The sequence below is a fragment of the Herpailurus yagouaroundi genome, unplaced genomic scaffold, assembly GCF_014898765.1.
Source record: "Herpailurus yagouaroundi ecotype Mexico unplaced genomic scaffold, PumYag 139, whole genome shotgun sequence".
NCBI lineage: Eukaryota > Metazoa > Chordata > Mammalia > Carnivora > Felidae > Herpailurus > Herpailurus yagouaroundi.
In genome coordinates, this window is record NW_024412394.1 from 63568143 (window position 1) to 63595664 (window position 27522).

The 27522-nt window shown below is 40.6% G+C and overlaps 1 protein-coding gene across 2 annotated transcripts in view; it reads right to left on the minus strand.

Annotated features, from left to right (window-relative positions):
* Nucleotides 1–283: 283 nt before the first annotated feature.
* The window catches only part of POPDC1 (popeye domain cAMP effector 1), a 37561-nt gene continuing 10322 nt past the window's right edge, over nt 284–27522 (minus strand). For both annotated transcript variants that reach the window (XM_040474277.1, XM_040474278.1), the window contains exons 4-8: nt 27274–27461; nt 26419–26527; nt 20500–20667; nt 19455–19596; nt 284–4188 (exon numbers count right to left, since the gene is read on the minus strand). In XM_040474277.1, the coding sequence (XP_040330211.1) occupies nt 4064–4188; nt 19455–19596; nt 20500–20667; nt 26419–26527; nt 27274–27461 (732 nt within the window). In that variant the 3' untranslated portion in view covers nt 284–4063. The remainder of the gene's footprint in view (nt 4189–19454; nt 19597–20499; nt 20668–26418; nt 26528–27273; nt 27462–27522) is intronic.

A 27522-nucleotide genomic window follows, 5' to 3' on the forward strand; every position in this document is an offset into this window, starting at 1 on the left:
TGAAATCTATATATCCCTATAGCGAAACTCTGAAGGCTTCTCAATTGTTGCATCTAGTCAACACTGTCATGCCGCCTCTTTTTGTGGCCAAAGGGAGCCAAGATGGCAAAGCTTTGAAATTAAGTGGAACTGACCCAAGACCACCCCCTTTGTACATCTGCTCAGATTCCTAAACCAGAGCAAATCCCACGACCTGAAGGTAACTGAACCAATCCTCGCCCGTAGGCATGGAGTCAGAGCAAACCAGCTATATGTAAGAGGAATGAAATAAAAAACATGCATATTTTCTAAGTAAGAAATTTATTTGATCAAATGACAGTATATGAAGATATTTCAAACCAGAAGGCTCTATTCGGACAAAATGTAAATTGATTATAAAGTAAATGGCATCAATGTAAATGGCACCTAAAACAGAAAGAGCGAGTTTCCTATAAACGTGTCTGTATAAAGTATTAATAAAATCCTCGTGTACTTTAAAACTAGGTTGCAAGTATAACAGAATAACCTGTAAATAGTACTTAAAAGCAGGTTTTTAAAAGGACACAATATATCATCACACACAAGGTATTTGGGGCTTCTATGAGAATCGAAGAAAGGCTGTCAGTGAGAAAACGTATCATAACTGGAGCAAAACTGAAGCTGTGACCACACTGCAACCTTGAGTTCCCTACACAGTATTCTATCCTTTCAGGTCCTCGGGAATTTGAATCGAACAGGTGAGAATTTCTAATCACTCTGGTTGGGAATCATGAGAAACAGAAATTGGGAAACCAGGGTTGGAAAAAAGGAAGGGAGGGGAAACCGAGGCATGGCAAGGTCAGAGGTTTCTGCAGAGAGGCTTTAGAAATGTCCAAAGAAATGGATAAAAGAAATAAATTACTGCGACCCCTTGAGGCTGCACTGTGGGGTCTGCAGGGAGGAGGGCACCGGGCAGGACGTGGGCATGCAGGGACTGACCTGCGTGCCGAGTGCTTGCTGGGCACTACCACACATGCACCGGCATCACAGTCTTCCTTGGAGGCTGAAGTCATTGCCTGGGTGCACCAGGGACAAGGCAGAATGTGTAGGTTACAACTCTCCCCGAAGACTTTTTCTGGCATCCAAGAAGCCCCGTCTTTGGGGCCATGACAGGACCCAGAAGGCAGGAATTAGCAGTTCCGAGTTATAAAATCAGAAAAACTTCAGACGTGTGGAAGGAGAGCCAAACATGAAGAAGTTGGCATCTGCCAGTGCGTGCGATATTAGCAGCAAAGCACAAAGGTGTCCAATGACAAAAGGACAATTGAACTAGATAGAGGGAGAAGTGGAAAAGATCTCAGAAAGCAACAGTTGGTAACTGACCATTATATAGCACCCATTATTACTAATTTAAGATACATAAACATCATTGAGTTTCTATCTAGTATCTCTGCTATTATTTTATAAATAGAAATATGAGGGCTTTCAAAACATTACAAATGACACATATATTCTGGTATAATGTTACACTCCTGATTCATACAGTGGACTCGATGCTACAATTAAACATAGGAGATTTGGGGTTATATATAGAACAATTTTTACAGATCATTTTCTGAACTTTGGTCACACAGCTAAGTGGACACCAAAAAACACAGGAAGCATCTTAGTGGTGGTTTTGGCAGCAAACATGTTTTTTTGTCTATGTATTTATGCCTTATACAAAGATACGCTTGTTCACTTGTACAAATGAATTCAAAGTCATCCATAGGAGATCTTACACTTAAAACTGTTCTGTTTTCTTATCTTGCTTCTTTGCTATCAAGTCTATGTGGGAGGGCTCCTCAGTGGCTTGCATCTCCTTTTCCCCAAGTCTCACTGTCTTGAGAGGTGTGTATTTAAAAACAGTTTCATGTTTCCCATTCAGGCTAAGTGGCCCTTTTCAGATTCCTAAGCTTGAGATTACAATCTTTGTTTTCAATAACACGGATGTATGTGCACGCGCCCACATGGATTTTAATAAAAACAGCAAATGAATTCACATCATCTAATTTTTTCAGTGTGCCTTTAAAAATGTTTGTTCCCAGCTTCACAGGAAAAAACCTCTAAACACATGCAGGTTGATTATGAGAGATGACCCTTTCCAATGTCTGAGCTTGACCAAGTGAGATATACCTGAAGATGGGTCAGGCTAGGGAAACCCCAAGGTTCTGTGAATCCACAAGAACATTAAAAACACGGCCTCAGCAGAATCTAAAATTACTTTCTATTCAGGGAAGGATGTAATTTCTAATTACTCTATAGAGTGATTTTGTAAATGAGTCTTAGGCATGTATAAACTAAATGGTCTACATGACCTTACTCTAACAGTTAGAGGAAAGCAGTTCTAACGCCATTACATTATAGTTATCCACACATGTGATCTCGGGCACCGCAAAAAGACTTCACCCGAATGAATCTTTACAATCTTAAAGCCAAGGCTAAGTCGTTCATCTGTGCTTCTGTTCCCCAAAATAAATTCATAATGTAGAAAACTGACAAGGCCACTCTAATAGGAAAGTGAAATCAGCCTTTCTACTGTGATGTTAATAAATCAACATTTGATAAAGACGTTAGGAGCCAAATTCCCAGTCTGTGGAAATCTTCTTAGTGAGTGGCCGAACATGTAAATTTAACTCCAGTGAAATTACTAAAACAATTAGCCTCAAAAAAATGGATTTAGGAAAATGAGGTGACCCCAGACTAGCTTATCTACCTTCTCTAACAGAAATCACCTCTTGGCAAGAGATGTTGTTTTTGGCTCAGCTCACTTGAAAATAATTTCATTTGCAATTTTTCTAAGCTATTTAATATAACAGGGGACTGACTCAAGTTGGTTCTGGTGGATAAAATAAAATCAACATGATGTATGACATAGCATAGCCAATCAATGGGCTTCACCCAACCGAGTGCCACAGTCACACTGCCCTGTTTGACCGATGATTTCAGCAAACTTCTCATCTCCCACCATAAACGCCACGGTTTCCTGAAACATGATTCTAGTAGAAAAGAGAGATCTGGAATCAAAGCCCTCACTGCAACATCTAGGTTGGGTGCCCGTTGCCTGGCTGATGGGGAACTGTCTGCCCCCAAACCTGTGTTCACATTTGGAACCCTGGCACTGGGTATCTGGCAAACATTTTAAACAGACATCGATTGCTCTGGAGGAACAGTCTGAAACCTCAGAATACCGACCAAAGAATAAAAATTGCTCCTTCAATCACCTCACTCTGTAACATTTGCTTGGCCACTTGACTCCCTACCCCGAGAAAAGCATTCCCCACACCAGGGTGTGTGGGACAAGATGGCCTCAAATCACAGGTAAGTCGAGTTTGGCCATAGGTCAAACTGAGCTCAGAATCCTTCCATCTGCTATCTTTCCAGCTTTGGGTTTCAGATCCGATTATAAATAGCATGATATAAGGGTAATGTGCAAAGTCTGAAGAGTTTTGTTCATTATGAAGCTATCTACACAATGCTCAAATAAGTAAGGGGATCTAGTGGAGTGATGTGTCTGACTTGGGAGGGAGAAAAACAAAAACGAAACACATAAAAAACGCCAGTCAAATCACATCTTTCTTTAAAAATTTCCAGCTAAAAAATCAATTGAACAAGGCCTGAGAATCCCTGCTTTCTAATGCCATCTCAACCTCGGTTTCAAACTTATACTTTCGTTAAAACTATCAAATAGACAACCCCATTGCCACAGTGGAGAAAAAAACGTGAGGAAAATGAACCACAACTTGGAGAAAGTTAAGTGAAAAGGCATTTGCATTGACAGAGTGCTAAGTCAGAACAATAATATATCTAGAAAATACTGTGAAAATATATATCTCAAAATAGAACTAGGTTTAGTCAGAAGGCTCAGTAAAACAACTGCTTAAAAAGCTGATCAATAAAAAGGAGAGCGAAAATAACCTTTGCAGGTTTTGACCTTTTCTTACTTTCCTACCCACAGACCACCAGTGCTCAAGCAGAGTGATCAATGAGTCGTGAAGAAGTGCTGGTATTTTTCAGGATCTCTTCAAGACAGTTTCCATCTTGGTAACTTGGCCCCGCTGTCTGATCAAGGCAACTGATGGATTTTGAATGTATTTGGAGACGCGGGCTCAAAGACCTCATCGTCATCTTCCACCCCTTCTTCTATTGGTTTCATCTTGGCAGAGCCCCGCTGGTGTGGGGATGGCACATCTGTCAAAGACACAGAGAGAAAAACCACTTAATGGACAGCCTGCCCTGATGTTGGTGTGATGTGTCAGTTATTATCTCCAAATGGAAAGTAAAATTTCTGGGAATCTATAGTTGGCACCGGGAATGCAACTTCTCTACAGATTGTATTTGCGATTCAATATTTCAATACAACAACGAGGTCAAGAAATGATTCTCAGTCATGAGAACACGCGTGGAATGGATTCCACTACACATGCTTGGATGATATGAGCTTCTCAAACACACGCAGTTTCCAGTGGGCTGCCCTAATGTCTGATTAGGACTCAGAATGCATGTTTCTGCATTAATATCATACATGGTGACTTGAGTTCCTCAAAAGCTGATATAACTCCTAATTTCCATAAAGAATAGTTCCATCCTGGGGCGCCTGGGTGGCGCAGTCGGTTAAGCGTCCGACTTCAGCCAGGTCACGATCTCGCGGTCCGTGAGTTCGAGCCCCGCGTCGGGCTCTGGGCTGATGGCTCAGAGCCTGGAGCCTGTTTCCGATTCTGTGTCTCCCTCTCTCTCTGCCCCTCGCCCTTTCATGCTCTGTCTCTCTCTTTCCCAAAAAAAAAAAAACGTTGAAAAAAAAAATTAAAAAAAAAAAAAAAAAAAAAAGAATAGTTCCATCCTGAAGCTATGGAAGCTAACACCATCTAGAGCACCACCTAAAACAACAGTTCTTGCTACCACCTTCCCAGTCACTTCCTGGACTGGGAGAGGGAGAGGAGGAAAGTAGATGAGAGGAGAGGGTGACAGGGACAGGGGAAGCAGATAGAAGAAAATACAATCTCAAGTAGCAGATGGGGCAGGGGCATCCCTAAAGCCTTGTAGGATGCCCTTACATCAAAGGAGCTAAGTAACAAACGACTCAGGGGTGCCTAGGTGGCTCAGTCAGTTAAGCATCCGACTTCAGCTCCCATGGTGATCTCGAGGTCCATGAGTTCGAGCCCTGCGCCCAGTTCTGTGCTGACAACTCAAAGCCTGGAGCCTGTTTCAGATTCTTTCTCTCTCTGTCTGCCCCTCCCCCACTCACGACCTGTCTCTCTCTCTCTCTCTCTCAAAATAAATATATATATAAAAAAACAATAGTCAGTCCCTCATTTGTCCATGCATTTGTCAAATGTTCATTGAGCATTTACCACATAAGAGACACTATGATTGATGCAGAAAAAAAATACGGTTTCAGAGTAAGAGTAGAAGTTACTACAAATAGGTACATAGACTTATCAAGGTGCTTAATGGACAACTCCCAGGACAGCATAAACTCCCTTCCACACAGTTTCCAAATTCAATGTCAGGATTTGTTGCGTCAGGGTCTCATCGGCCCCACCCACACTCGTGTGGCCCTCTTGCTGTCCTCTAACGGGATGGAATGGATGGAACGGTATTCTGTCAATTAACCAATGCTGAACTCTGGCGGGCTGTGAGGTTGATAATGGAAGAACAATGGGTGAAACCTGACTTTCCAAATAGCTGGTATAGAGCAAGGGAGGATAATGGAAACTTGCTAAAACAGGAAGAACTGCTGTAAGAAATTTATCAAGATCAGCTGTTAATCCCTGGCAAGAGTCAGCAGCAGACAATAGGGCTGAGGAGGAGGGGTGGGGCCAGCAGAGCCACACAGCACAGGGGCAGGCAGCATGCATAGTGGTCAAGGCCCAAGGATCAGAAAACACGTCTGGGTTCAAAGCTCTGCTCGGCTCCTTCCTAGATGTGTGACCTGCACTCCATTACTAAGCCTCTCTAGGCCTCAGTTTCCACTATCCGTAGGAGGGGATATTCCCAGGACCTGCCTCATGGCGTTGTTGGGGGATGAAACAAAATAATCATGTGATGTGCTCAGCACCGTGCTGGGCACACAGAGAATGCCACTGGATGTTTATTATTAACTGCATAGTCCCAGTCATGCACTGGGGAGATGTCACTCCCAACAGCCACATCATCCAACATAAAAAAGATATTAATTACACTGGGCTGGACTTTGGTTTGGCTAATGTGTTTGTTGGACATACATGGAAACTTCATTTTCAAGCATTTACAGTCAATTAAAATACTAAGTTTTCTGAGCACCTAGCTCAGTCAGTAGAGTGTATGACTCTTGATCTCACGGTTGTGGATTTGAGCCCCACGTTGGGTGTAGAGATTATTTAAAAATAAAATCTTTAAAAATAATAAAAATATGGAGTCTTTTGAAAGACAACTGCTGACACACACTGTAGAAAATAAGCCTCTATTAAAATGTTCCAGAACACAACTCTGTCATAGAGCAAGCCCGGCAGAATCTCCCAGGCAAGCTCTTTTTATCCTTTTTCATGCAGAGGACAACACAACCACCAAACATGAGCTTTAAATGGCATGTATACTCAGATGGCAATGAATGTCTGAGCTTCAAGTGTGAGCTTGGGCAAGTTACTTCACTTCTCGGTCCTTCAATTTCCCCATCTGTACAATAGGAATAATGCTATTAATCTACTTCATATGGTTGTTAAGAGGACTAAATGGCTTAATATAGTATATTAACTTGTATAGTATATATACAAGTAACAGTAATAGTAATATAGTATTTTAACTTGTATATAACAACTTGTATAGTTCTTACATCAGTGCCTGGGATGTAATAATCACTTTGTCCATTTGTAAGTCAATAAAATGAGTGATTAATATGGTCTTTGGAGGAGAATGGCCTAAGGTAATTAGAAAACTTGCTAAAATTCATTATTGCCTCTAGGAATGGCAAATGAAAAGAAGTGGCTCTTGTACTCAAATAGGGGTTTGTGTTTCTCAATCTAAACTGTCCTGAGGGCAGTAAAATTGTCTTAAAAAAACTGGCCATGGCCTTCATCGTATGTCTAGCTTTAAGTAATGATCAAGCCTCATAAAACATTAGCTTAGGCTGAGTTTCCACAATCAGATCAAAACTCTCAGAGCAGGGGTGCCTGGGTGGCTTAGTTGGTTAAGCATCTAACTCCTGATTTCTGCTCAGATCATGATCTCATGATTCTTGAGTTTGAGCACTGTGATGGGCTCTGTGCTGATAGCACGGAGCTATTTGGGATTCTTTCTCCATCTTTCTCTGCCCCTCTCCCACTCCCAATGTCTCTGTCTCTCCCAAATAAATAAACTTAAGAAAAATTTTAAAAAGATAGAAACCAATACTTCTTTAAAAAATTTTTTTTAAACATTTATTCATTTTTGAGAGAGAGAGAAAGAGCACGAGTGGGGTAGGGGTAGAGAGAGAGGGAGACAGTATCTGAAGCAGGCTCCAGGCTCTGAGCCGTCAGCACAGAGCCCGACACGGGGCTCGAACTCAAAAACACAACATCATGACCTGAGCCCAAGTCGGATGCTCAACTGACTGAGCCGCCCAGGTGCCCCATTTAATTAAAACAAAAAAATTTTTTTTAACAAGAAACCAAGACTTCTGATTGGTACTACTCCCATAATAAGGCAGCTTCTTCCTACGGTCTCATTCTTGTCACTCTTTCTCTCTCTCTCAAAATAAATAAACTTAAAAAACCTCTCAGAACAAACAGCAAGATGGCACATCTAAGAGTATTAACCAAATCAATAATGTAGAGCATGCGAATGTAACTGTATAACACACATAACAGAAACACACCCCATGTGTTTTGACTAGGGAAGTAGGATTAATTGATCTGGTTTTTAAGCCCATCTATCAAACCAGGGGTGACATCCTATAGCATCCTGTGGCTGCTAGCTACATGTGGGCCAAAATGTTCTCTGCCCTCTCAGCTCCATCACCAACCAGTGCATTTTCCTACTGAGAGAGAATGAAGAGGGGACCCAACACAACTGGAAATGACCTGGTGAAAACCTTCTGAGAACTTTCAACTTCTCTGTGAAAGACTTTATTTGGTCCCCACTACATTTGCCTCAGCCAAGGAAGAGCTGGGGTGCTTACTACATAGCATTAAAAAGACAGTAATGCCGGAGTCACCCACAGTCCTGGGGTGACACTGAAATGTGTCCAAGTCGGGCCTCCTTCCCCTTCCAGTCCAAGCTCTGGCAAACTCTCTGCTCCCCAAATCCAACCCACCCTTTCCATGTTCTCCTCTTGCTCTTCTCCCTACCTGGAATGGCCTCTTCACTTCCATCCCTACCTGTCAAATTCCTATCCATCCCTCACGATCAAGGTCAGACCCCACCTCCATCCTCTGGAGTCTTCTGTAATTCCTTGTGTGGGGAGAGTCTATTATCTAGAGACCCACAGCCCTTCCACATTCTGTATTTCTTTGTGATCACAAGTACGTGCTTCTATCCCTTACTGTAAAACAAGCATGTTGAGGGCTGTAGACGTCTTCCCTCCTGCAGAAGTACCCCACACATAGCCAGGTCCTTGATGATTACTTAGTACAGGAGAATAATTACTTAGGACGTGAAACTCCACATGGGGCCTTCAGAAGGCTGATCCTGAGGATGAGGGAAAGATACACGGCCATCACCTTTAATGATGGATGGGTCAATTTTCCACTACACCAGTGGGGAACCACCAGCATTCCTCAAGCGCAGACTGGTCTCCTGCTACAGTAAAACCACACTATGAATGACTATATTCTGTGTCAGGATCCCTGAGGCAAATCATTTTCATATAATTGACTCAACAACAGTGCTTATAGCCCAGGTTATAGCACGTGCTTATAGCATGGGCAACAGTGTATATAGCTTGATTCGACAGTGCTCACAGCACGGGCAAGAGCACCATCCCCTCAGGTAAACATCAATAGGCTTGGTGGTATCATCACCTGCCACAGAGTTTTCATACAATCAGCAAAAAGAGCCCCTGAGTGATGACAAGGCACTAGAGGCTGGGCTAAATGTTAGGGAAATAAAAATGGATCGGTTGGGATCTCTGACTCGATATTATTTTATTTCTCAGGAACTCAGTGCGCTTTTCAGAGCAATTCATGCTCACCACATCCATGCTATTTTTCTACTTTATACTCAAAAGGGAAAGTGAAGACAGCCCGGACCGCTCGAGAAAGAAGAGTGGGGAGGCTGCCGTGGATGAACACCTTCCTCACCAGCAAGTGAACCCCTCGGCACAATCAGATTCTGGCAGGATAAACCAGGTGGCCCTAACAGCCCTGCTCACATTCTTTTCACAGGATACTTGATAGACTCTCATTTCAGGCTTGGCGGCTGGGTTGGCGCCCACAAGCCCCTCTGGTCCCAGCACCGACCACGGTGCCCTGGCGCTCTCCCATCACTGGCAGGTGCCTGGGAAGGCAACAGGAGTTCAGCCTGCCTTGTAGCTGCTGCAGGCTACCAGGTGCCAGCCGGACGCCTGAACCCTCAATAGGAATCAGGGTCGCAGAGAGAGTGCCCATGCTTTGTCCCAAACCCAGTTAGCCTGAGCCTCCTGTACCACTGAGGGCCAAGGGTGATGTTCACCCGGTCTAACTGCAGATGTGTCACTGTCACGGCCAGGAGAAAGGCAGGCTTTAGGGAGCAAGGAGCTCACCTGCCCTAGACCTGATGCTCTCTGACCTTGGCAGGAGACCTGCTTGCTGGTTCAGTGGAAAGACTCAGTCACCATTACTATGCTGCTAGAAAGAGTTTCTTTGTCCACTAATAAGTTCAAATCCAATCCGGAGTGTGAACAACAACAAAACCCCTAAAAACTATTTTAAAAAAACAAAAACAAAAATGAGAGAGAGGGGGGGTGGTATTCTGCTCCAAGGGAACTATCTTAACATATCACAAGTTGAACATTAATAAATTCTTTCTACAAGTTTGCTTGGTTTTTCATTAACTTTATGCACTGATGTATCATCAGAAATTTGCCCAGAAGGCCCAACCTTACCTAGAGGTAAGAATGTGGGGATAGGAGAGGGGAAGAAATGGAGCTTATCTTCACTTAAGTGCTTTTTCAAATTACTTTTGCCCCTCAAGGACATTACTATGAGGTACGTGACCTCTGTACAATGCTTTACTTTTCAATTTATTTCAAATTCTAGACAGGCAAGTCATTCCATATCCATAAATTTTCCAGAAAACTGATTTTTATCCTTCTTCCGTTAAAACCACTTTTACAGCTGGGAGACAGAAGTGGTTAACTACATCCTTTGGAATTTTTTATAATTAAGAAGAGATAATTAGCATTATTTTCTGCTATTAGCTATAATCATCTTCTACTCGGCTCTGGGTGCCAGCTAACACAGTTTATTATAAAACTATGTAAAACAAATAGTCTCAGACTGAGTTGCAATCCAGATTTATCTGGTGTGAAATTGTTAAACAGTTATGTCAAGAGTTGCTGTTGCTTGGGGATGTTTCCTATTGCACCCAGTGGCAAAAAAATCTTCTGTCAAAAAGACTTCTACACCCCTTCCGTAGATCCCAGTGCACCGAGAAGGCACAGTCAGTGGAGCAGAACTTCCTCTGAGCTGTGCACCACTTTCAATGTGTTCAGCTGAGAGAGAGAACGGCAACATCAGGCAGCAATCCTGAGCAGAAGAAAGAAAAACTCAAACTCAAAAATAGGGGCTTTGATCAAATGTAGAAGATGGAGGTTTAGAAGAGCCCTGAACCAAACAGTGGCCCCTTGCACTCATGCCAGATCCCGGCGGGTGACAACACTTGTGGAAGATTTGGATCTGGGAGGCAGTCTTTCCTCAGCAGACCTGTTCAGATAGCAGCCAGGGCCAGATCCTAGTTGAGGAGGACAGGAGTTTGCACTGAGGTCCACTGCGTATCCTGCAAGTATAAGCACATCATGGGGCTTAGCCTGCCCCACCAGACCCTTTCCTGTCTAACATTCCCAAAGTAACACAGGAAGCCTTTTTACATCAGGACCAGGGAGATCTTATGTAACAATCAGTTAAATTCCGGTATCCAGAGAAGTGAAAAATTAGGTAAGAGAAATTCCTTTTGACAGAATTCTGTCCTTATTAAGCTTATTCTACTTCGGTGTGCTTCTAATTACATGAGGACCTGAGGGAATCTCTTAGCAAGTCAAAGTAAATAGACATATTTGTTGTTCTTAAATTCAGAGTGAAGGTCACACCTGTTTCAGAGAATGAATAGGCAATCTCAAGTTTGCTTTTCAAATAAACAGAATATCATGGTATGAAATTTGTCAAGTGACTTTTCTCTCTGCTTAAGAAAGAGTTTTTAAAAAGAGAGAACACTTTTGTAAACTATCTAATATAATGTTATACGACTTTTTTTCCCTTTCTTCTGTTAACTTTCATGACATTTTCCTTGTTCCTTTCAAAGTGTTCTTATTTTTATTATGTTTAACCATCTGCCCAACTGCTTTAGCAAGTAATTAAAAACCTTACAAAGGGTTTAGAATTTTAATTAGATTATACAATTTTTGATGAATGGGGATAGGGAAGGGTTTAATGGTTTCTTTGCTAGAGAGAATTATCCTGTTTCTTGTCTTGCTTAAGTATATCATAGTATTTTTTTAAATTGAAGGATTGTGTTTGGATTGAAACTTTCTGAACAATAATGATGAAGGTTAGTATGGCTTTCATACCTAATTTCCCTTACAGAAACTCAACACCAGCACTGAAAACTCAAGCAAAGAAGTGTACAACTTATGGCAGATAGATCAAAGGAGGTTTCCATGAGGTTTTCTCTGGCCCAAGTGATCATTCCCAGATCAATTTCTAACTACTCACATGGGTGGTCAGGGCCTTGAGCTGCACGTTGTGAGCAGCCAGGGAACAGTGGAAGTCCTGTAGCCCCTTCTTGCTCACAAAGAGAAAGCTGTAACATCATGGTGATAGTGGATAAACTCAGAACAGGAAAGGCAGTTCCAGGATGGCACCTGCGCATAGACCCAGGGAACAACCAGTCCAAAATGAGATTGGGAGGTTCTGTGAGGAAGGTGTCTGAGAAAAAGGTACACAGAATTGATGTACTGAGAGAGTAGAGATATAAGAAAAAAAAAAATACAAGAATGAGGAAAAAGAAAGGCAACTAGAAATATCTATAAAGACAGAAAGCAGCATGAATAGGCATGGTTCAAATGTGAAACACCAACTCAGACTTTAAGAAGTAAATTGGATTTTATCTCAAAGACAGAATGAGCAAGAAGCTAGAAGATACTAGGGATATGGTGAATAAAATGGCCCCCAAAGCAAGGCAATACAAAATCTTCGGGAGGGAAAAAAAAAGGAAGGTCAAAGTATGAAGTAAACTGTGATCGATTTATATGCTGTGTGGGAAAGGAGAATCTATTTGAACTTGTTATTAGAAACAGTCTCCTTTGAACAGCAATCATGAGATTGAAACCAAAAAGAAAGAAATGTAGTCATAGCCCACTATTTGGTTCTAAATAAAGCATAATAAAGTCAACACTGTTTATTTGCTTAAACCTTGCAAAAGAAATCACAGAGAAAGCAAGGAAGACCTTAGAATGGTTAAGATGGTAAATTTGATGTCACGTATATTTTATGACAAAAATATTTTAAAAAAATAGATAACAGAATATATTTGTTATATTTAGAAGTTAAGGAAGTTTTAGAAATTTTTAGTGTTCAGAAGTTAAGGAAGAGACTCACAACAATGTAAAGGTAGAAGGGGAAAGAATAAGAAAGGGTAGAGATGCTAATGTCCTCACCTCTAAAAATGCTTCAGAGAGAAAACAAAATGGAGGTTTAAGTGTATCATTTACTGTTACAAAGGTATATATAATAAAAGAATAAAAACTAGTGATATAACCACATTGGGCAGATGGGCAAAGGGAAGTTAAAAGTGAGCTCAGTTAGGGGTGCCTGGGTGGCTCAGTCGGTTGAGTGCCCGACTTGGACTCAGGTCATAATCTCGCAGTTTGAGAGTCAGAGCTCCCTGTCGGGCTCTATGCTGACAGCTCAGAGCCTGGAGCCCGCTTCGGATTCTGTGTCTCCGTCTCTCTCTGCCCCTCCTCTGCTTGTGCTCTGTTTCTCTCTGTCTCTCAAAAATTTTTTTTAAAAAGTTAAAAAACATTAAAAAAAATAAGGTAAGTTAGATTAGTAGATAAAGTTTAAGTGGATAAATCAATAAATAATAGGGCATTATTTAGCATTTTGGACAAATATTGTTCCAATGTGATTGCTCCTAGGGAGCAAATAGGTTGAAGGGAGGCAGTTCTTTTCTTTGCAACATTTTTTAAAATTTTACTATTTGTTGGGGCGTCTGGGTGGCTCAGTTGGTTGAGTGTCCGACTTTGGCTCAGGTCATGATCTCACAGTCCGTGAGTTCGAGCCCCACATCGGGCTCTGTGCTGACAACTCAGAGCCTGGAGCCTGTTTCAGATTCTGTGTCTCCCTCTCTCTCTGACCCTCCCCCATTCATGCTCTGTGCCTCTCTGTCTCAAAAATAAATAAACGTTAAAAAAATTAAAAAAAAATTTTTTTTTACTATTTGTTATCTGTGTGTGTATATTCACTTGTTAATTTTTAATTTTTTACTAAAAGCTGAAAAATGTGCAATTGTATAAAATCGCTTGGCTGTCATTTTACAGATGAGAAAACACTGTGTGAGGATAGAGGGCAGCGAATGGATTGGTGATGACAGGAGTTCAGGAGTCACAGAGCATGGTCCCTACTGGCTGGGGGACCAAGAAGCCAGAGAGAAGTGTCCAATTTCTCAACCCTAAGAGGGGAAAACACCACACCAACCTGATTGGGCGGTTGTGAAGATGAGATGAGAGCATGTATGAACGTGGTCAGGACGTGGCGGCTGCCACAGCAGTGGGTGAATACCCCTAAACAGATTATCTCTCCCAAATGGATATGGATATTTGTATGGTAAAAGGCAAAACAAGAACTTACAAAAAATTCAACAGGTCTTTGTTTTGGGGCTAGCCCAGTGACCTTGAGCCGGTTACTTAACTTTCCTAAGCTGCTCTTTACTTATGTACAAAGTGGGGGCACTGCTTTTCTCTAGCCCTCTCGGTGGATCTGCAAACTGTTCCCTGGGTATTCCTGCTGCCTGATCATATCTCCTCTCTACCTCTCCATAAAATTCATGGAAAGCTTGTTGTTTATATGTGCAGAGCTGTTCACAAGGGGAACGGAACACAAATTGAGTTGAACAGGTTATTTCGTGAGACCAGCCTTGAAACTAAGAATTCTGTATCAGTTTTTTGTAACTTTCCGGGTAAATGAATGGGTAAGATAGCTGAAAGAAACTCATCGTGTCAGATGTGCTGCTAGTCTTTGCAGATAAGAACATTAACCAGATGCAAGCTAACTTAAAGCAAATTTGTGCAAGTAGGTCTTATGAAATTAGTAGATTGTCCAGAACACCATGTTGCTATTGATAACAACAAAACAATCTGAAAAGACTTGTTCTCAGTAAGAAATATCTGTCTAAATATGTTGTAGTATCTTTAAAACTCCTAAATTTATAAAATTATATTACATTATTAAAATTATAACTTCTGAAAGAAATACACGGTTTAAACTAACAGAACCTTTCAAAGACAAGTTCCAACAGACTGCATTGTCTATACTGCCTCAGAATTTAAAAAACAAACACACAAACCAAACAATAGGTTATTTAACCCCAATTAACAAAAACAAAGTTCTACAACTTTTAAGGAAGCATAATATGCTCTCCTGTTGCCATGACGATGCCTGTGCTCGGCGTCGCTCATCAGCGATGGACCTGCCCAGTACAATCGATCTGTGTGTATGTGTTTTCTACACCACGTAGGGAGCTAAGCCTCATAAGGAAGAGAAGATGGCGAGGCACGCTGAGGAGCACTTGATCCATGAGCAGAGAGAAGAGAGCTTCTATCCACATGAGGGCATGAAATCCTTCCCACATGTCCTGGACGTCTTGTTCTTTCCTGTCCTTCCTTTCCCCAATCATGAGACAAGTAAATGAAGCAACAGGAAAGTGAAAACAAGTTAAGTTAATTGGATTACAGGCTACTGAATGAACAGGTAGGAAGCATTTTTTCTCAGACTATCTCATTACTTCACTTTCTTGTCTTTAAAGGATCATTTGAAGTGGAAGGCAGAATCTGTGTGGCAGAGTCGAGATCTTGCTCTGGACTTAGCATCATGTGACATGTGTAAAAATAGAGTGCAGTGTAAGAAATGGGATCAGCTGCAATTTTGTTTCGTGCCTTCACAGGAATCTATGCCAGCCTGCAGATCCACCTACCAGTAGATGGGAAATACAAGAAACATCTTAATCACCACCACAGGAAGGTAATCAGCAAAATTACAGGCTGTGGGGAGGGAGTCCTACTCCTTACTACTTGAAGTAGTGAGTAGTTCAGAGACCAGCCACATCAGCATCGCTGGGGCTCCTGTTAAACATGGGGATGCCAGGCCCCACCCCAGTCTGCTGCATCAGAACCTCTAATAAAATTTCCAAGTGATTCACATTCACATTTACATTTCAGAATCAATGTTCTACAGGACAATCAAAACAAGACAAAACAAACCCTCTGCCCTGAGTGGCAATGACCCAAACAGCAGCTGCTCTGTGGCGTCCCAGAGTGAGGAGGACACGGGTCTGGAGCAGCACCCTGTGTGCACGTGAGGGAGAAAGCAGTCCCTTCATCATAGCCAGAGATTTGGGAAATTGTTAGTGCTGCGTCTTCTAGCAAAAGCTAGTATACGTCTCTATGCAGGATTACAGTGAAGACTACATGTGAGTATGTACAGAGAGTACCTGAAAAAATAATAGCTACTCTTGTCCATAAACGTTTGCTCCCTTCTCCCCTCAGCATTCACGAAGCAGCTAGGACTGCTGAGAAGCTGCCATAAACGCCCCTTGTGCATGGCAGAAACCCGGAATGATAAGAGCGTAGTCATTTGTTTTAGGGGCCTCACGTTCATGAAGATCTACCACATGCTCAAAAAGTGGAAAATTTTGTTATTTCAGCCTAATAGTCTTATGAGATTGGTACTGTGTTCTTTGTTTTACATAAAATGTAATCTGTAATATGGGAGAGTAGATGGCATATTGATGGGTCTGGCAAAAAGAAGGCCAAAACAAAACAAAACAACAACAACAAAAACCCAAAAAACAAAAAACTCACACTTCAGGAATTCTGAGCTAAAACCTAAGAAACAGAAACTAGTTTTTGATGAATTACATGCTAGGATGAATTAAATAATTCATAGTATCAATGATGTGGTTGAGTACTAATGTCTTTCATGAAAGTGCGGGAAGTGAAGCCAGGAAACTCAGAACAAGGGTTGGTCAAAGGAAATTAGGTATGAGCGTGGCTTTGTTGTGCAATTCACATACACTCACATTCAAAAATGTGCTCACACATGTAGCTACATACATTTGTATCAATATGCAAGATTCTGCATAATAAATATGAGGCTAAAATAAATAAGCACCTTAAGCAGGTTGTACCTATTTCTTTTTTTTTTTTTTTTAATTTTTTTTCAACGTTTATTTATTTTTGGGACAGAGAGAGACAGAGCATGAACGGGGGAGGGGCAGAAGAGAGGGAGACATAGAATCGGAAACAGGCTCCAGGCTCTGAGCCATCAGCCCAGAGCCCGACGCGGGGCTCGAACTCACGGACCGCGAGATCGTGACCTGGCTGAAGTCGGACGCTTAACCGACTGCGCCACCCAGGCGCCCCCCTATTTCTTTTTTTAATGCTTATTTATTTTGAGAGGGAGTGTGTGTGTTTATGTGCTCACAAGCAGGAGAGTGAGAGCAAGGGGGAGAGAGAGACTCTCAAGTAGGCTCCATGCTGTCAGCACAGAGCTGGCACAGGGCTCAATCCCAGGAACCACGAGATCATGACCTGAGCCAAAATCAAGAGTTAGATGCTTAACCAACTGAGCCACCCAGGTGCCCCAGGTTGTACATTATTTCTAATACAGTGAAAAATAACTAGACAAGGGGCCTGAGAAGTAAAATGCAATCCTGCAATCAAGGAGAGCACACTTCTGTACAAACACAGAAGTACCAATGATCCATGCAGGGAATGGTTGTTGTTGCTGTTGTTTTTTTTTTATTTTATTTTTTTTGATGTTTATTTATTTTTGAAAGAGAGACAGAGTGAGAGGCGGAGGGGCAGAGAGAGAAGGAGTCACAGAATCCGAAGCAGGCTCCAGGCTCCGAGCTGTCAGCACAGAACCCGATGTGGGGCTTGAACTCACGGAGTATAAGATCATGACCTGAGCTGAAGTCGGACACCTAACCGACTGAGCCACCCAGGCGCCCCAGGGAATGGCTGTTTGGATTAAACTCATGATTCACTAGAAGGAAGAGGGAAGGAAACAGACCAGGAGCTGTGGCCAGAACGAAGCCTGTGATGAGATATGATAGCTCATGTCAGGTTGGAAAGGTCATGTGACTTGGAGACTCCAAGTTTCACAACAAATAATTACTACAGGGAGATTTGAACCCAGGTCTGTACGTACAACATGAGTGATCAATCCACCTGGAACGTAGATTTCTGGTGGCACAAACAATACAAATGTTAATCTCAAACACATGTTTTAATTCTATTTAAACAACATACTCTAGATAAACATTTTATAAAATGTTACTTTACTCCCCAAAGATTTAGATTATACAATAAAATACTACAGAAAAACAAACATTTATTAATTATTATTATTTAATTCCCTTTCTGCTGACATTTCATACTATAGTAATCACTATACATGTAATTAAGACGGGTCCATTTGAAAATGCTTACTGACCGCCAAACTGTTTCAACAAGCCAGATAATGCATTTGATATGCTGGCAGATTGCAGAATTTGGTCAGCCTCAGTCAGTACTTGCAAAAGTTACTAGAATAAGATAAAACCATCTCCCGTTTCCTTGTATTACTTGTAATTCCTTGTATTCCTTGTATAACTTGTGTTACTCCTGAAATCTCCCTTTGGTTCACAACACATTTCTGTGCCTAGACTTTGCTTTGGAAGCTTATGCCTACATGGCTTTGTCAATTCCAGCCTCTTCTGACCATGCAATACTTCAAATCCTTAACCCAATTTATCTAAAGCATCCAAAGTTACAAGATCGTTTACATAAACATTTAGGGATTGTTGGATGTGTACCTGTATCTCCTTAAAAGTTACTTTGGATTAACACACAACTGGAAATATTAATACTTCTTTAGTTTACGCAGTGGGAGAATCTGTCTGACTTGTTGCTACTTGAAATGAATTTGTTCATGAGGCACCTGGGTGGCTCAGTCGGTTAAGCGCCCAGCTCTTGGTTTTGGCTTAGGTCATGATCTCATAGTTTGTGAGTTCTAGCCCAGCATAGGGTTCTGCACTAAGTGCCCAGGGCATGCTTGGGATTCTCTCTCCCTCGCTCTCTGCCCCTCCCCTACTCATGCGTGCACTCTCTCTCAAAATAAAAGTAAACTTCGGGGCGTCTGGGTGGCTCAGTCAGTTGAGCCTCGGACTTCAGCTCAGGTCATGATCTCATGGTTTGTGAGTTCAAGCCCCACATCAGGCTCGCTGCCTTCAGTGCAGAGCCTGCTTCGGATCCTTTGTCCCCTTCGCTCTGCCCCTCCCCTGCTTGCATTCTCTCAAAAATAAATAAAAAATTAAAAAAATAAACTTAAACAAAAAGTACAAATGAATTTGTTCAAAGTTCTTATACTATCAGTTTTGGGATAATCCTTACAATAATTTTAAGCATTAATTTTAAGCACTTAATTCTTAAAATAGTTTCTCTCATTTTACTTATTAATCTTCAACACCTGTGTCTTAAAATGTTACTTACTTTAAATGTTTTAAAACATTTTTAATGTTTCCAGTCTTGGAAAACTTGCCAAGGTGGGTGGGTATGTGAATGAGGTAACTCACAGGGGTCATGAATGGTCTCCTTCATCCTCAGGAATATTCCATAACCCGATCACCTGTTAACTCTTGGTGCTCACACTGATAACCAGTCAGCAGCAAAACATCCAACAGCTACTTCCTATCATCTTTAACACATTGCTGGGTCTAGGCGTTCACTTACATGAAAATCATGAAAACAAAATAGCCGAATATCCAGCAAACCATATGGACTCTTTCACATCATTCCAGTGAACCCATATTTAAGAAGGGTGCATGGCAAAACAAGTGAACAATTTCTGAAAACAGGACTAAGAGTTCTAAAGTTGGATTTTAGCTGATGTGCGATATGGAAAAGGAAAAGCAAGACAAAATTATTGTTTTTATTGATAGATTGCCAAATAGTTACTTGCAAAGTTATTTTTCTGACCAAAGTTGTCATTTGTCTATTTCCAATGACATCCAGCAGAGTCCTGGAGTATTATCAGTTTGAGGTAACTTACGGAGAGAGGACATGCTGGAGGTGCCCCGAAGAAACTGGTGTAAGCCATCTTCACTGTCACTGGAGCTGGCTATACTGTTCCTCATTTCTAGCATGGAGATCTGTGTGCACAGGCTGAGCTGGTGTTCCAACTTTTTGGCCTTCTACAAAACAAAGTTTTAAGGTTTCAGAGATCTATGGGACTTAGGTCATACATTCCCTATAAACAGCATTTATTTTTCCTTGAAATAAAAACTACCTGGTATATAGTAAGTGGCCAAAAAATGTTAGCTATGACCTTTATCATAAGCTATTACTATACATACATTACAAAAATTTAACATACTCAATAGCTTATTTATTAAACTGGAAAACAATAAGCACCAACCTAATTTGATAAAGGGCCTAGACAAGATGACTTTAAGAGAGCACACACCCATATGCATAGTTCCTGGAGAACACTACTTATCACAGAAACAACATTCTGCAATGTCTCTTCTGTCATCATTTTAATTTCCTTCTAAGCAATTGTGGGGAAATGAAGATCAAATTGCAAATTGTTGAAGATCCACTCAGCTCTGAAATTCCTAACTGGATTGCCACACGCCCCCTCTCATCCCTCTCTTGTCACTTCTAAGCCTTCTGGAAAGGGGGTTGCCCAGGAGGATATATAAGACCGGAAGACACCAGGGTTAAAAGGCGAACTTCCTGTTCACCCAAGTTTGTGAGTGTTTCTCAGTCTGCAACCTTCCTGCTGCCCTGCCTTCCCTGGCTCACTCTACCCCACATCTCTCCCTCCAACTCGCTTACCATCTTCCTGAGACTGATTGACCCTTTATGAGAGATCAGCACCACATCACCACAAATGGAGGTCCCTGACATTTAGAGACACCTCACCAGGTAATGGCAAATATAATAATTACAAAATATTTCCACGCTCTTGAAAAATGATTCCCCTGAAGGGTCTCTAAATTACAAGCATCCCCACTTCACTCATAATTAATTAATGAAAATTCAGAAAAAATATATGCTGCACAAAGTGAGGTACACCTTAGAAAACCACTTACTTTATCATTTAAGGTAGGATCATTCAATGAGTAGAGCTTATTGGTAATGTCTTTTCCTATAAGATACCTAAATATTTCATATAGAAATGGTTCTGATTCCAGAAAGTAAGTTAATCTTTCTCTTGACCAGCATAAAAATCTGCAGTTATCATCTGCAATGATGGTGACCTGCCCAAGAAACAGACACAGAAAGAAAAAAGTACATCTGTGTATATGAATTATGACTATAATAATTTTGGGGAAAGGAAGAGTAGAATAATTTAGTGGATATTATTAAAGGAATGATTTATCATATTAGTTAAATTAAAATAAGATCTATACACACAAGCTTCTATAATTACTATAAAATCACGTTTAAAATCGTTAAAAAACCAAGAATTCTGCAGACGAAAAGCAAATTCTCCAAGTTTCATTGTTGTGCTGTTCTGTGAGGTCTGGTGTCAAAAGCACTGCCACAGAGCATACTAGACTAATGTTACAACTAGATATATAATTTATGGTTAAATATTTCTTTCCATACTGATGATTACAACAGAGGTTTAAGAATACGGCTTCAAGCAAGAGAACTAAGATTCGTGAGTCAAGTTACAGATGAAAGATATCCCGCCTAGCCAACTCTGCAAACAAATACTAGTGAATGAGAAAACAGAGTCTTGTGAATTGGTTTCAGGGTCCAGGTTGTTACTGCGGAATATGGCTACTGAGGGTTCTTCTCTGGGTCCTTCTGTCAGAGGTAATTCTCGAGTGTGACCTTTCAGGGCCAGCTCCAGGGTATCGGGAAACCATACCTTGTTCTTGAGCATTGTTCCACAGCAAAGTGGGAAACACTGTAACTGCACTACATACAGCTCAAGTTTCTTTAAATAAATCCTTTCTCCAGAGTGAGGGGTTAAGCCCTCACAACTCAGTGTCAGGAAGCCCACCCCCCCATGGCAGTCCCCTTCCATCAGTTAGTACTCCTCCTCTGAGCTTCATGGGGCACTCATATCACCGAATCCACACTCATCTGTGGACACATCTGTCTCCGCCAGGCACTCTGAGGGCAGGGACTATGCATCTTCATGTCTGAATGCCCAGCGTCCAACACAGAGTGGTGCTCAGTATACATTTATTATATGAAGAAATTAACAAATGAACACAAATAGTGTTGAAGGCAACAACTATTTTTATATCCTCAACATTAAACCCAATGCCTGTCCAGGTCAATTAATAAAGGGTTTTTGAATTGACATGAAATCATACCTGAGCATCAGAGCAAATATTTCCAATTTCCCCTTGGTTTGTCATAAAATTAAGCATATTTTGGTGATGAGGTGGTATTTATGTCTACTAAGATAGAAAATGGAAAACCCAGCTTCTCAACTAATACTAATAGCTGAAATTTGACCTTTAGCAAATTGGAGGGTTTAGCTACTTTAAAAAATGGGTCAATATTCCTAGAAAAAAATTTGCATTTATTTATCATATTAAAAGTAGGAATCTCCAAAAACCCAATACATTTGGATTGAAGAAATGCATTACCAACTCTATGACTCCGTGAGACACTAAATTCTACTCTTTCTTTCAATGTGCATTACATACTTACTTTATGCTAGACACTGTTAAAGGCACTGACATTACGACGTGAACAAGAAAGACAAGATCTTTGCCCTGGGAAATAAATAAAGAAATATGATACCCTCAGGTGACACTAAGTGTTTTGACAAATACACAACCGGGGAAAGTGGTAGAGAATCTCCAGGGAATGACAGTCACACATAATACCACTCACTTTATACATGCATTGTACTTTTAAACATTTAGGTGCTTTTACATCTATAAGTGGATCCTCAAAATTGTCTTTCGGATAAGCAAGTAACATTCTTCTTCATTTTTCAGATGCTAGATGAGAAGACCCAAAAAACTTATTCACGAACACGTTACCTAGTGATGAAGTGAGTACTTCTGACTTCCAGCCCTGACATGATTTTCCCACCAGACCAAACCCTACCCAATGTGTCCAATATTTATGAACACAATCACATTGAAAGTAATTTTGTTAAGTGACCCATCAAGAGTTCCTCATACAAACAACCGTTGAACACAATGTCATGAAGCCTACACTCTAGTGGAGGAAGCTAATGATATGTAAAGATATGTGACAAAAAACAAGAGTTATAAGAAGAGAAGTATAAGGTCAAGGCAGTACTGAGGAGTTCCCAGAAACACTAAGAGATGGGTAAATAAATGGAGGGCAACTAAATAATATTCCACAGGAGTAATTAGAGAAGGGTGGACAATGGTCCTCACTGTAGCACAGCCCTGCAATTGAGCACTGGAGAAAGGGTTAGGAGTTGGAGGTGCCTTCGTTTGAAAAAGAGGTCATCCGGACTTTGGAAAATATAATTCATGTGCAGTGGGGGAAGAAGTTAAAAGAGGAGTTGGAAGTCATCCAAGAGAAGACAAAGGAATTGTACCCAGGTGATGTTTAATACATTTAACTTCTTCTCAACCATCCCGATAACCTCAAATTCCCACTGAGGCAATGACACTTCTGATACTATCATTTGCTTAGCAAATACATTTCTTACTGATGGTTGAAAAATACTGTGAACCTGTTTACATTGTTATTAAATTTAGACTTAATAACACTATTCAAATAATAAGCTATACCTAGAGAATGTATGAGTGACTTACAGATCTGTAAGCAAAGGCATTTAATTGGATGCGGGTAGTTAGTATATTGACTGAGGTCATTTTACATGATGGCTGATGCTTCATTTCTGCCAAATAGACATTTGTGTTTAATGATTTCCTGCCACAAGAGCCAAGTAAAACATATTTTAATGAGGAATTTCTATAAAGCAATATAAGATTTTTTAAAGCTTCTGTAAAATAAATTTGCTTCTTAAGTCATTAGGGCACCTCAGCAGTGCCATGCTTCAGTTCTTGTGAAGAAATAAAAGCAAACAGGGCAATGGAAGATACAAAGGGATTGCTTTCAGGGAGAGAACTGGACTAAGTGTTTTCAGTTGGGTTTGCCCTGATTATTTCAAGGCACTAGGCCTGTCCCTCACTTTAGACTGTACACCCTCACATTACACAAGAACAAGGGTGTCTGAGGGAAATACCGAATGTGCCACAATTGGAAACCGCAGTCAGACAATATGATGGATGAATATTCTCAGGGGAGAATGTGTTATATTCTTCATGTATTGTATCACATTTCACACATCAGGAACATGAAAATGTCCTAGGACTGGTCTGTTCAGCCAATGCTCAGAGTTCTCATGAGCACCAAAATACAGTAGAGTCAAAGCTCATAGAGTAAATTGCTTCACAGCTTAACCAAAAGATTTACTTAATACAATAAGGTAAGATTTGATTTAAATACAGGTAAAAATTTAGTGTTCCTTTATTTCACAAAGGCTTGGATCTCCAAGACATCCTCCTTCCCTTCAAGTCAATAAAGCTTTGATTTTCAGGCTTCCCAGCACAGGACGTGCAACCGACTACAGCAAAGCAATAGTGGGACACAGAACACAAAGATAAATGTGAAAATGGTAAAGCTCACTTGATACAAAGCAACTGCACAAAGAGAAAGAAACCAAACACCAAAGACGACCTCTACCTCTTACAAGAAAGATACCCAAGATTCTATCAATAGTTCTAAGCAGCAACTTTGGTGTATAAGTACATAATGGCTGTAAGCATCTGTCGAGTACCTGTGAGTTCAGAACCTGTTTCTCATCCCTGTCACTGTGTCTGTCACAAGAGTCACACGTGTACCCAAATAACATTTTTCTGTGCAATCTCAAGAGACAGACATTGGGTCCACTTGCCTTTCTTTTCCCCTTTCACCTTAGTGAAAGGTACTTTGGTAGTACCCCTACCAATGATGCATTTTAAGAAATACAAATTTGAGGGAAGTAGCACCTTTGTCAGGATACTTTTAATGGTTCAGATTTAAAGAAAAATGAGATTAGCAGGAAAAAACCATGTAGATGGAGAAGTAGACCACTGACACTCTCAAATGTCCTCTGCTATGGGCACAGGTAGTGAGAGGTTGCAGCAAAGTTCCTCTGGGGACTTGCTTCACAAAGAAGCACTATATACTCCTACACAGACGTGCAGCAGCTATATTTACTCTTGAGTATCTGCCAAAGGGAACATTTCGTAAACAATCAAAACACAATCTCTCCCGAGGGCTTCTTATGATGGAGTCTGCTCCAATTGCACAGGGCACAGTTTCCATGATGCTACAGTAATTTCTTTCCATTGACCAATCGGAAAATGCCACACCACATTCCATGCAGACAAGAGATGACTGGTGTTGGAGAGGCTGAATAATATCCTTTACCAGCTACAGTACCTCGGTTTTGGTCATATTTTGGAACCTTCACAGCAATTATCAGGAACATTTCTCAGCTAGCAAATCCTAGTCCCTGGTCCCCAAGAAGAAACTGTAGCTAGGGATTAGAATTCCTTTTTTTGTTAACTTAATTAAAATATAACTTGAAGTCCAGTGGAAAAGATAGTACATGCTCATATCCCTGGATTCTCAGGGAGCATTTGCTTCTAGAAACAAATGGGTTTCAGTTTCCACCCCCTCGCCAAATCCCAGTCTCTTCAGGGTATAATGAGACTGAGTCACTGTGTAATACCACTTGCTACTATACACAGAGAAATGGATGAAACAGATAAATACACAGATAAGTGGGGTTTAGAAGAAGAAATGTAATAAGGGCAGAGGAAAGAAGGAGAGAAGAAATAAGTGGCCCTGCATTCATTTATAGATGGTGGTGATTAAAGATACAGTAAGAACATTTAAGTCTCAGTGCACAGCTGACCCTCACAAACACAAGGTGAGAGAGTAAATTCGGGAAGCCACGATATAGCATTAGCTTTCTACTTCTGTATCTTAAGCTCAGCCAGTTTGGGAACAGTACTACACCCACTTAATGAACTTATATGAGACCTTGCAGTAAATACACATAACCGTACCAAGTTGTGTGGTTATGCAGACCTGTTACTCAGGCAGAATGAGAGCGGGGCAGGGCTGAGACAATTGTATATAAACTAAAATAAACTGTATGTCTGTAAATTTTCCCTTTTATCTCCATGTGTCCTCCCAAATTGTATGGAGTCTCAAAATGAAACTCAAAAATAATACTGGTCATCAAGAAACACTGACATTTCCTCCCTCAGGTGATAACATCCCTTCTATTCCATTTCCTACCTATATAGATTCACCCTCTTGTTCATAAGCATCCCTATTCCGCAATTTATCTAGAGGCTAAGATCAAAGGATACTCTCACCCATTTTCCTGGTTACTTTCCTATCAATCAAGAGGGGAATAAAATAGGAGGGCTGGACACTTACAGAAAGGATGAAAACAAACTGCCACATAATGGAACAATTTTTAACTATGAAGAACTTCATCCTTTGTCCCTAAAATATTCATTAAATATGAAATTGTAAAGTGACTAGGTTATTTCATAAGGATTAACAGGATATCTCTAGGGCAAAGCCGGTTTCTCTTTTTTCCCAATAAAATTTTAACCAATTACATGTTTTGGAAACACTGATTATCCACAACTGATATTTTCCTTTTTTCTCATAATCAAAGCACTCGATGTTTTCTATGAAAAGTTATAAAAATTCAAAGAAACAAAAAGGAAGAAAATAAAAAAGTAGTCAAACTCACAACCCAGAAATAACAGTGTTAACACTACGCCCAAAGTAGGATATATCTTTCTAGAGCTCTTAATGCATGTATAGGCACTATTTTGTTTAAGTTGTACAAAAATGGGATCATGCTATATATACCATATGATAATCTCTGATTTTCAATTAATCACTTTTCTATTAATATCCTTCGGATTTTGAACGAGACATGAACTAGCTCCAATCTTCTTAAAAATCATGCCAACACATACCTGGAATTTTTCGCCTTTGTGCATCTGAGTTGATCTAAATTCTGGTGAATCTATAAAGGCACAGGGGTAAATGTTATGCAGAAAATGTCCTCGATAGGAAACCTTCATTCTGATAACAGAAATTCATGTTAATAAATGCATAATATTTCATAAATAACCTGATGATCCTTAATCTTATAGTATTTTGTACTAAAGTTTTAAAGACTCCAAAGATGACAGACACAATTAAAAGCACTTTCTGAAACGCATAAATATTTACTTCAAAATAAATTTCATCAACAAGAAAAAAAAAAAAAAAAGACAGGTTCCAGTACTGAACACACACATGCCTTCCAATGGTTATTACTGCTTGTTTAGCTGGAGTGGCCATAAATTTATCACTCAAACTCAGATACTTTTGAGAAGGAAAGGATTGGTATTAATAATTATGCCAGAAAAATACACACTGGCTCTCTCCCCAGAAGACTGATATTTCTAGAAGTTATATTTTTGTGATATTCAAAAAATAATCAAATCACCTCTGAAACATGCACAAGCTTTTGGAAGTTTAATGCCCAACTTAAGCCTACGTCAATTTTGATTCGTTAACTTTAAAAAAGGGTCAGTCGGGGTTCAGAATATTCACAACTGAAAATCTTAACATCAACAAGAACTGGAGTAGTCAATTCTATGTAACTCTAACACGTTGCTCTGTAGTATTCTAAAACGCAGTTGTAAAATGGAATTTCAGCACCAACAAACTCTGTGACCGTTTCCTCCATTAGCTGGTATCATTCCTCTCTAGTCATTCCTTTCCCAGGGGACATGAGAAGACTTAGGGCAAACTGGACATTTCAATTTCCATAGAGCACTTACTTCCCCTTCAGGAGAATACTCAGACGGTCATCAACGGAGGTTTTATCCTCTGCAGCATAAGCCTGGCCCTTTTTTAAGGTTTGGATCATACAAAACTGGCCAGTTAATCTTCTGAACAAATCTGGAGGCACACGGAGTGGTTCGAACAATCGGCGGTAGATGCCACTGAGTTCCTTTTCAATCTTTACCTGAAACGCAGCAATGACCACATGCTGTAGTAACGCAGCAACACTGAAACATTGGCTTCTG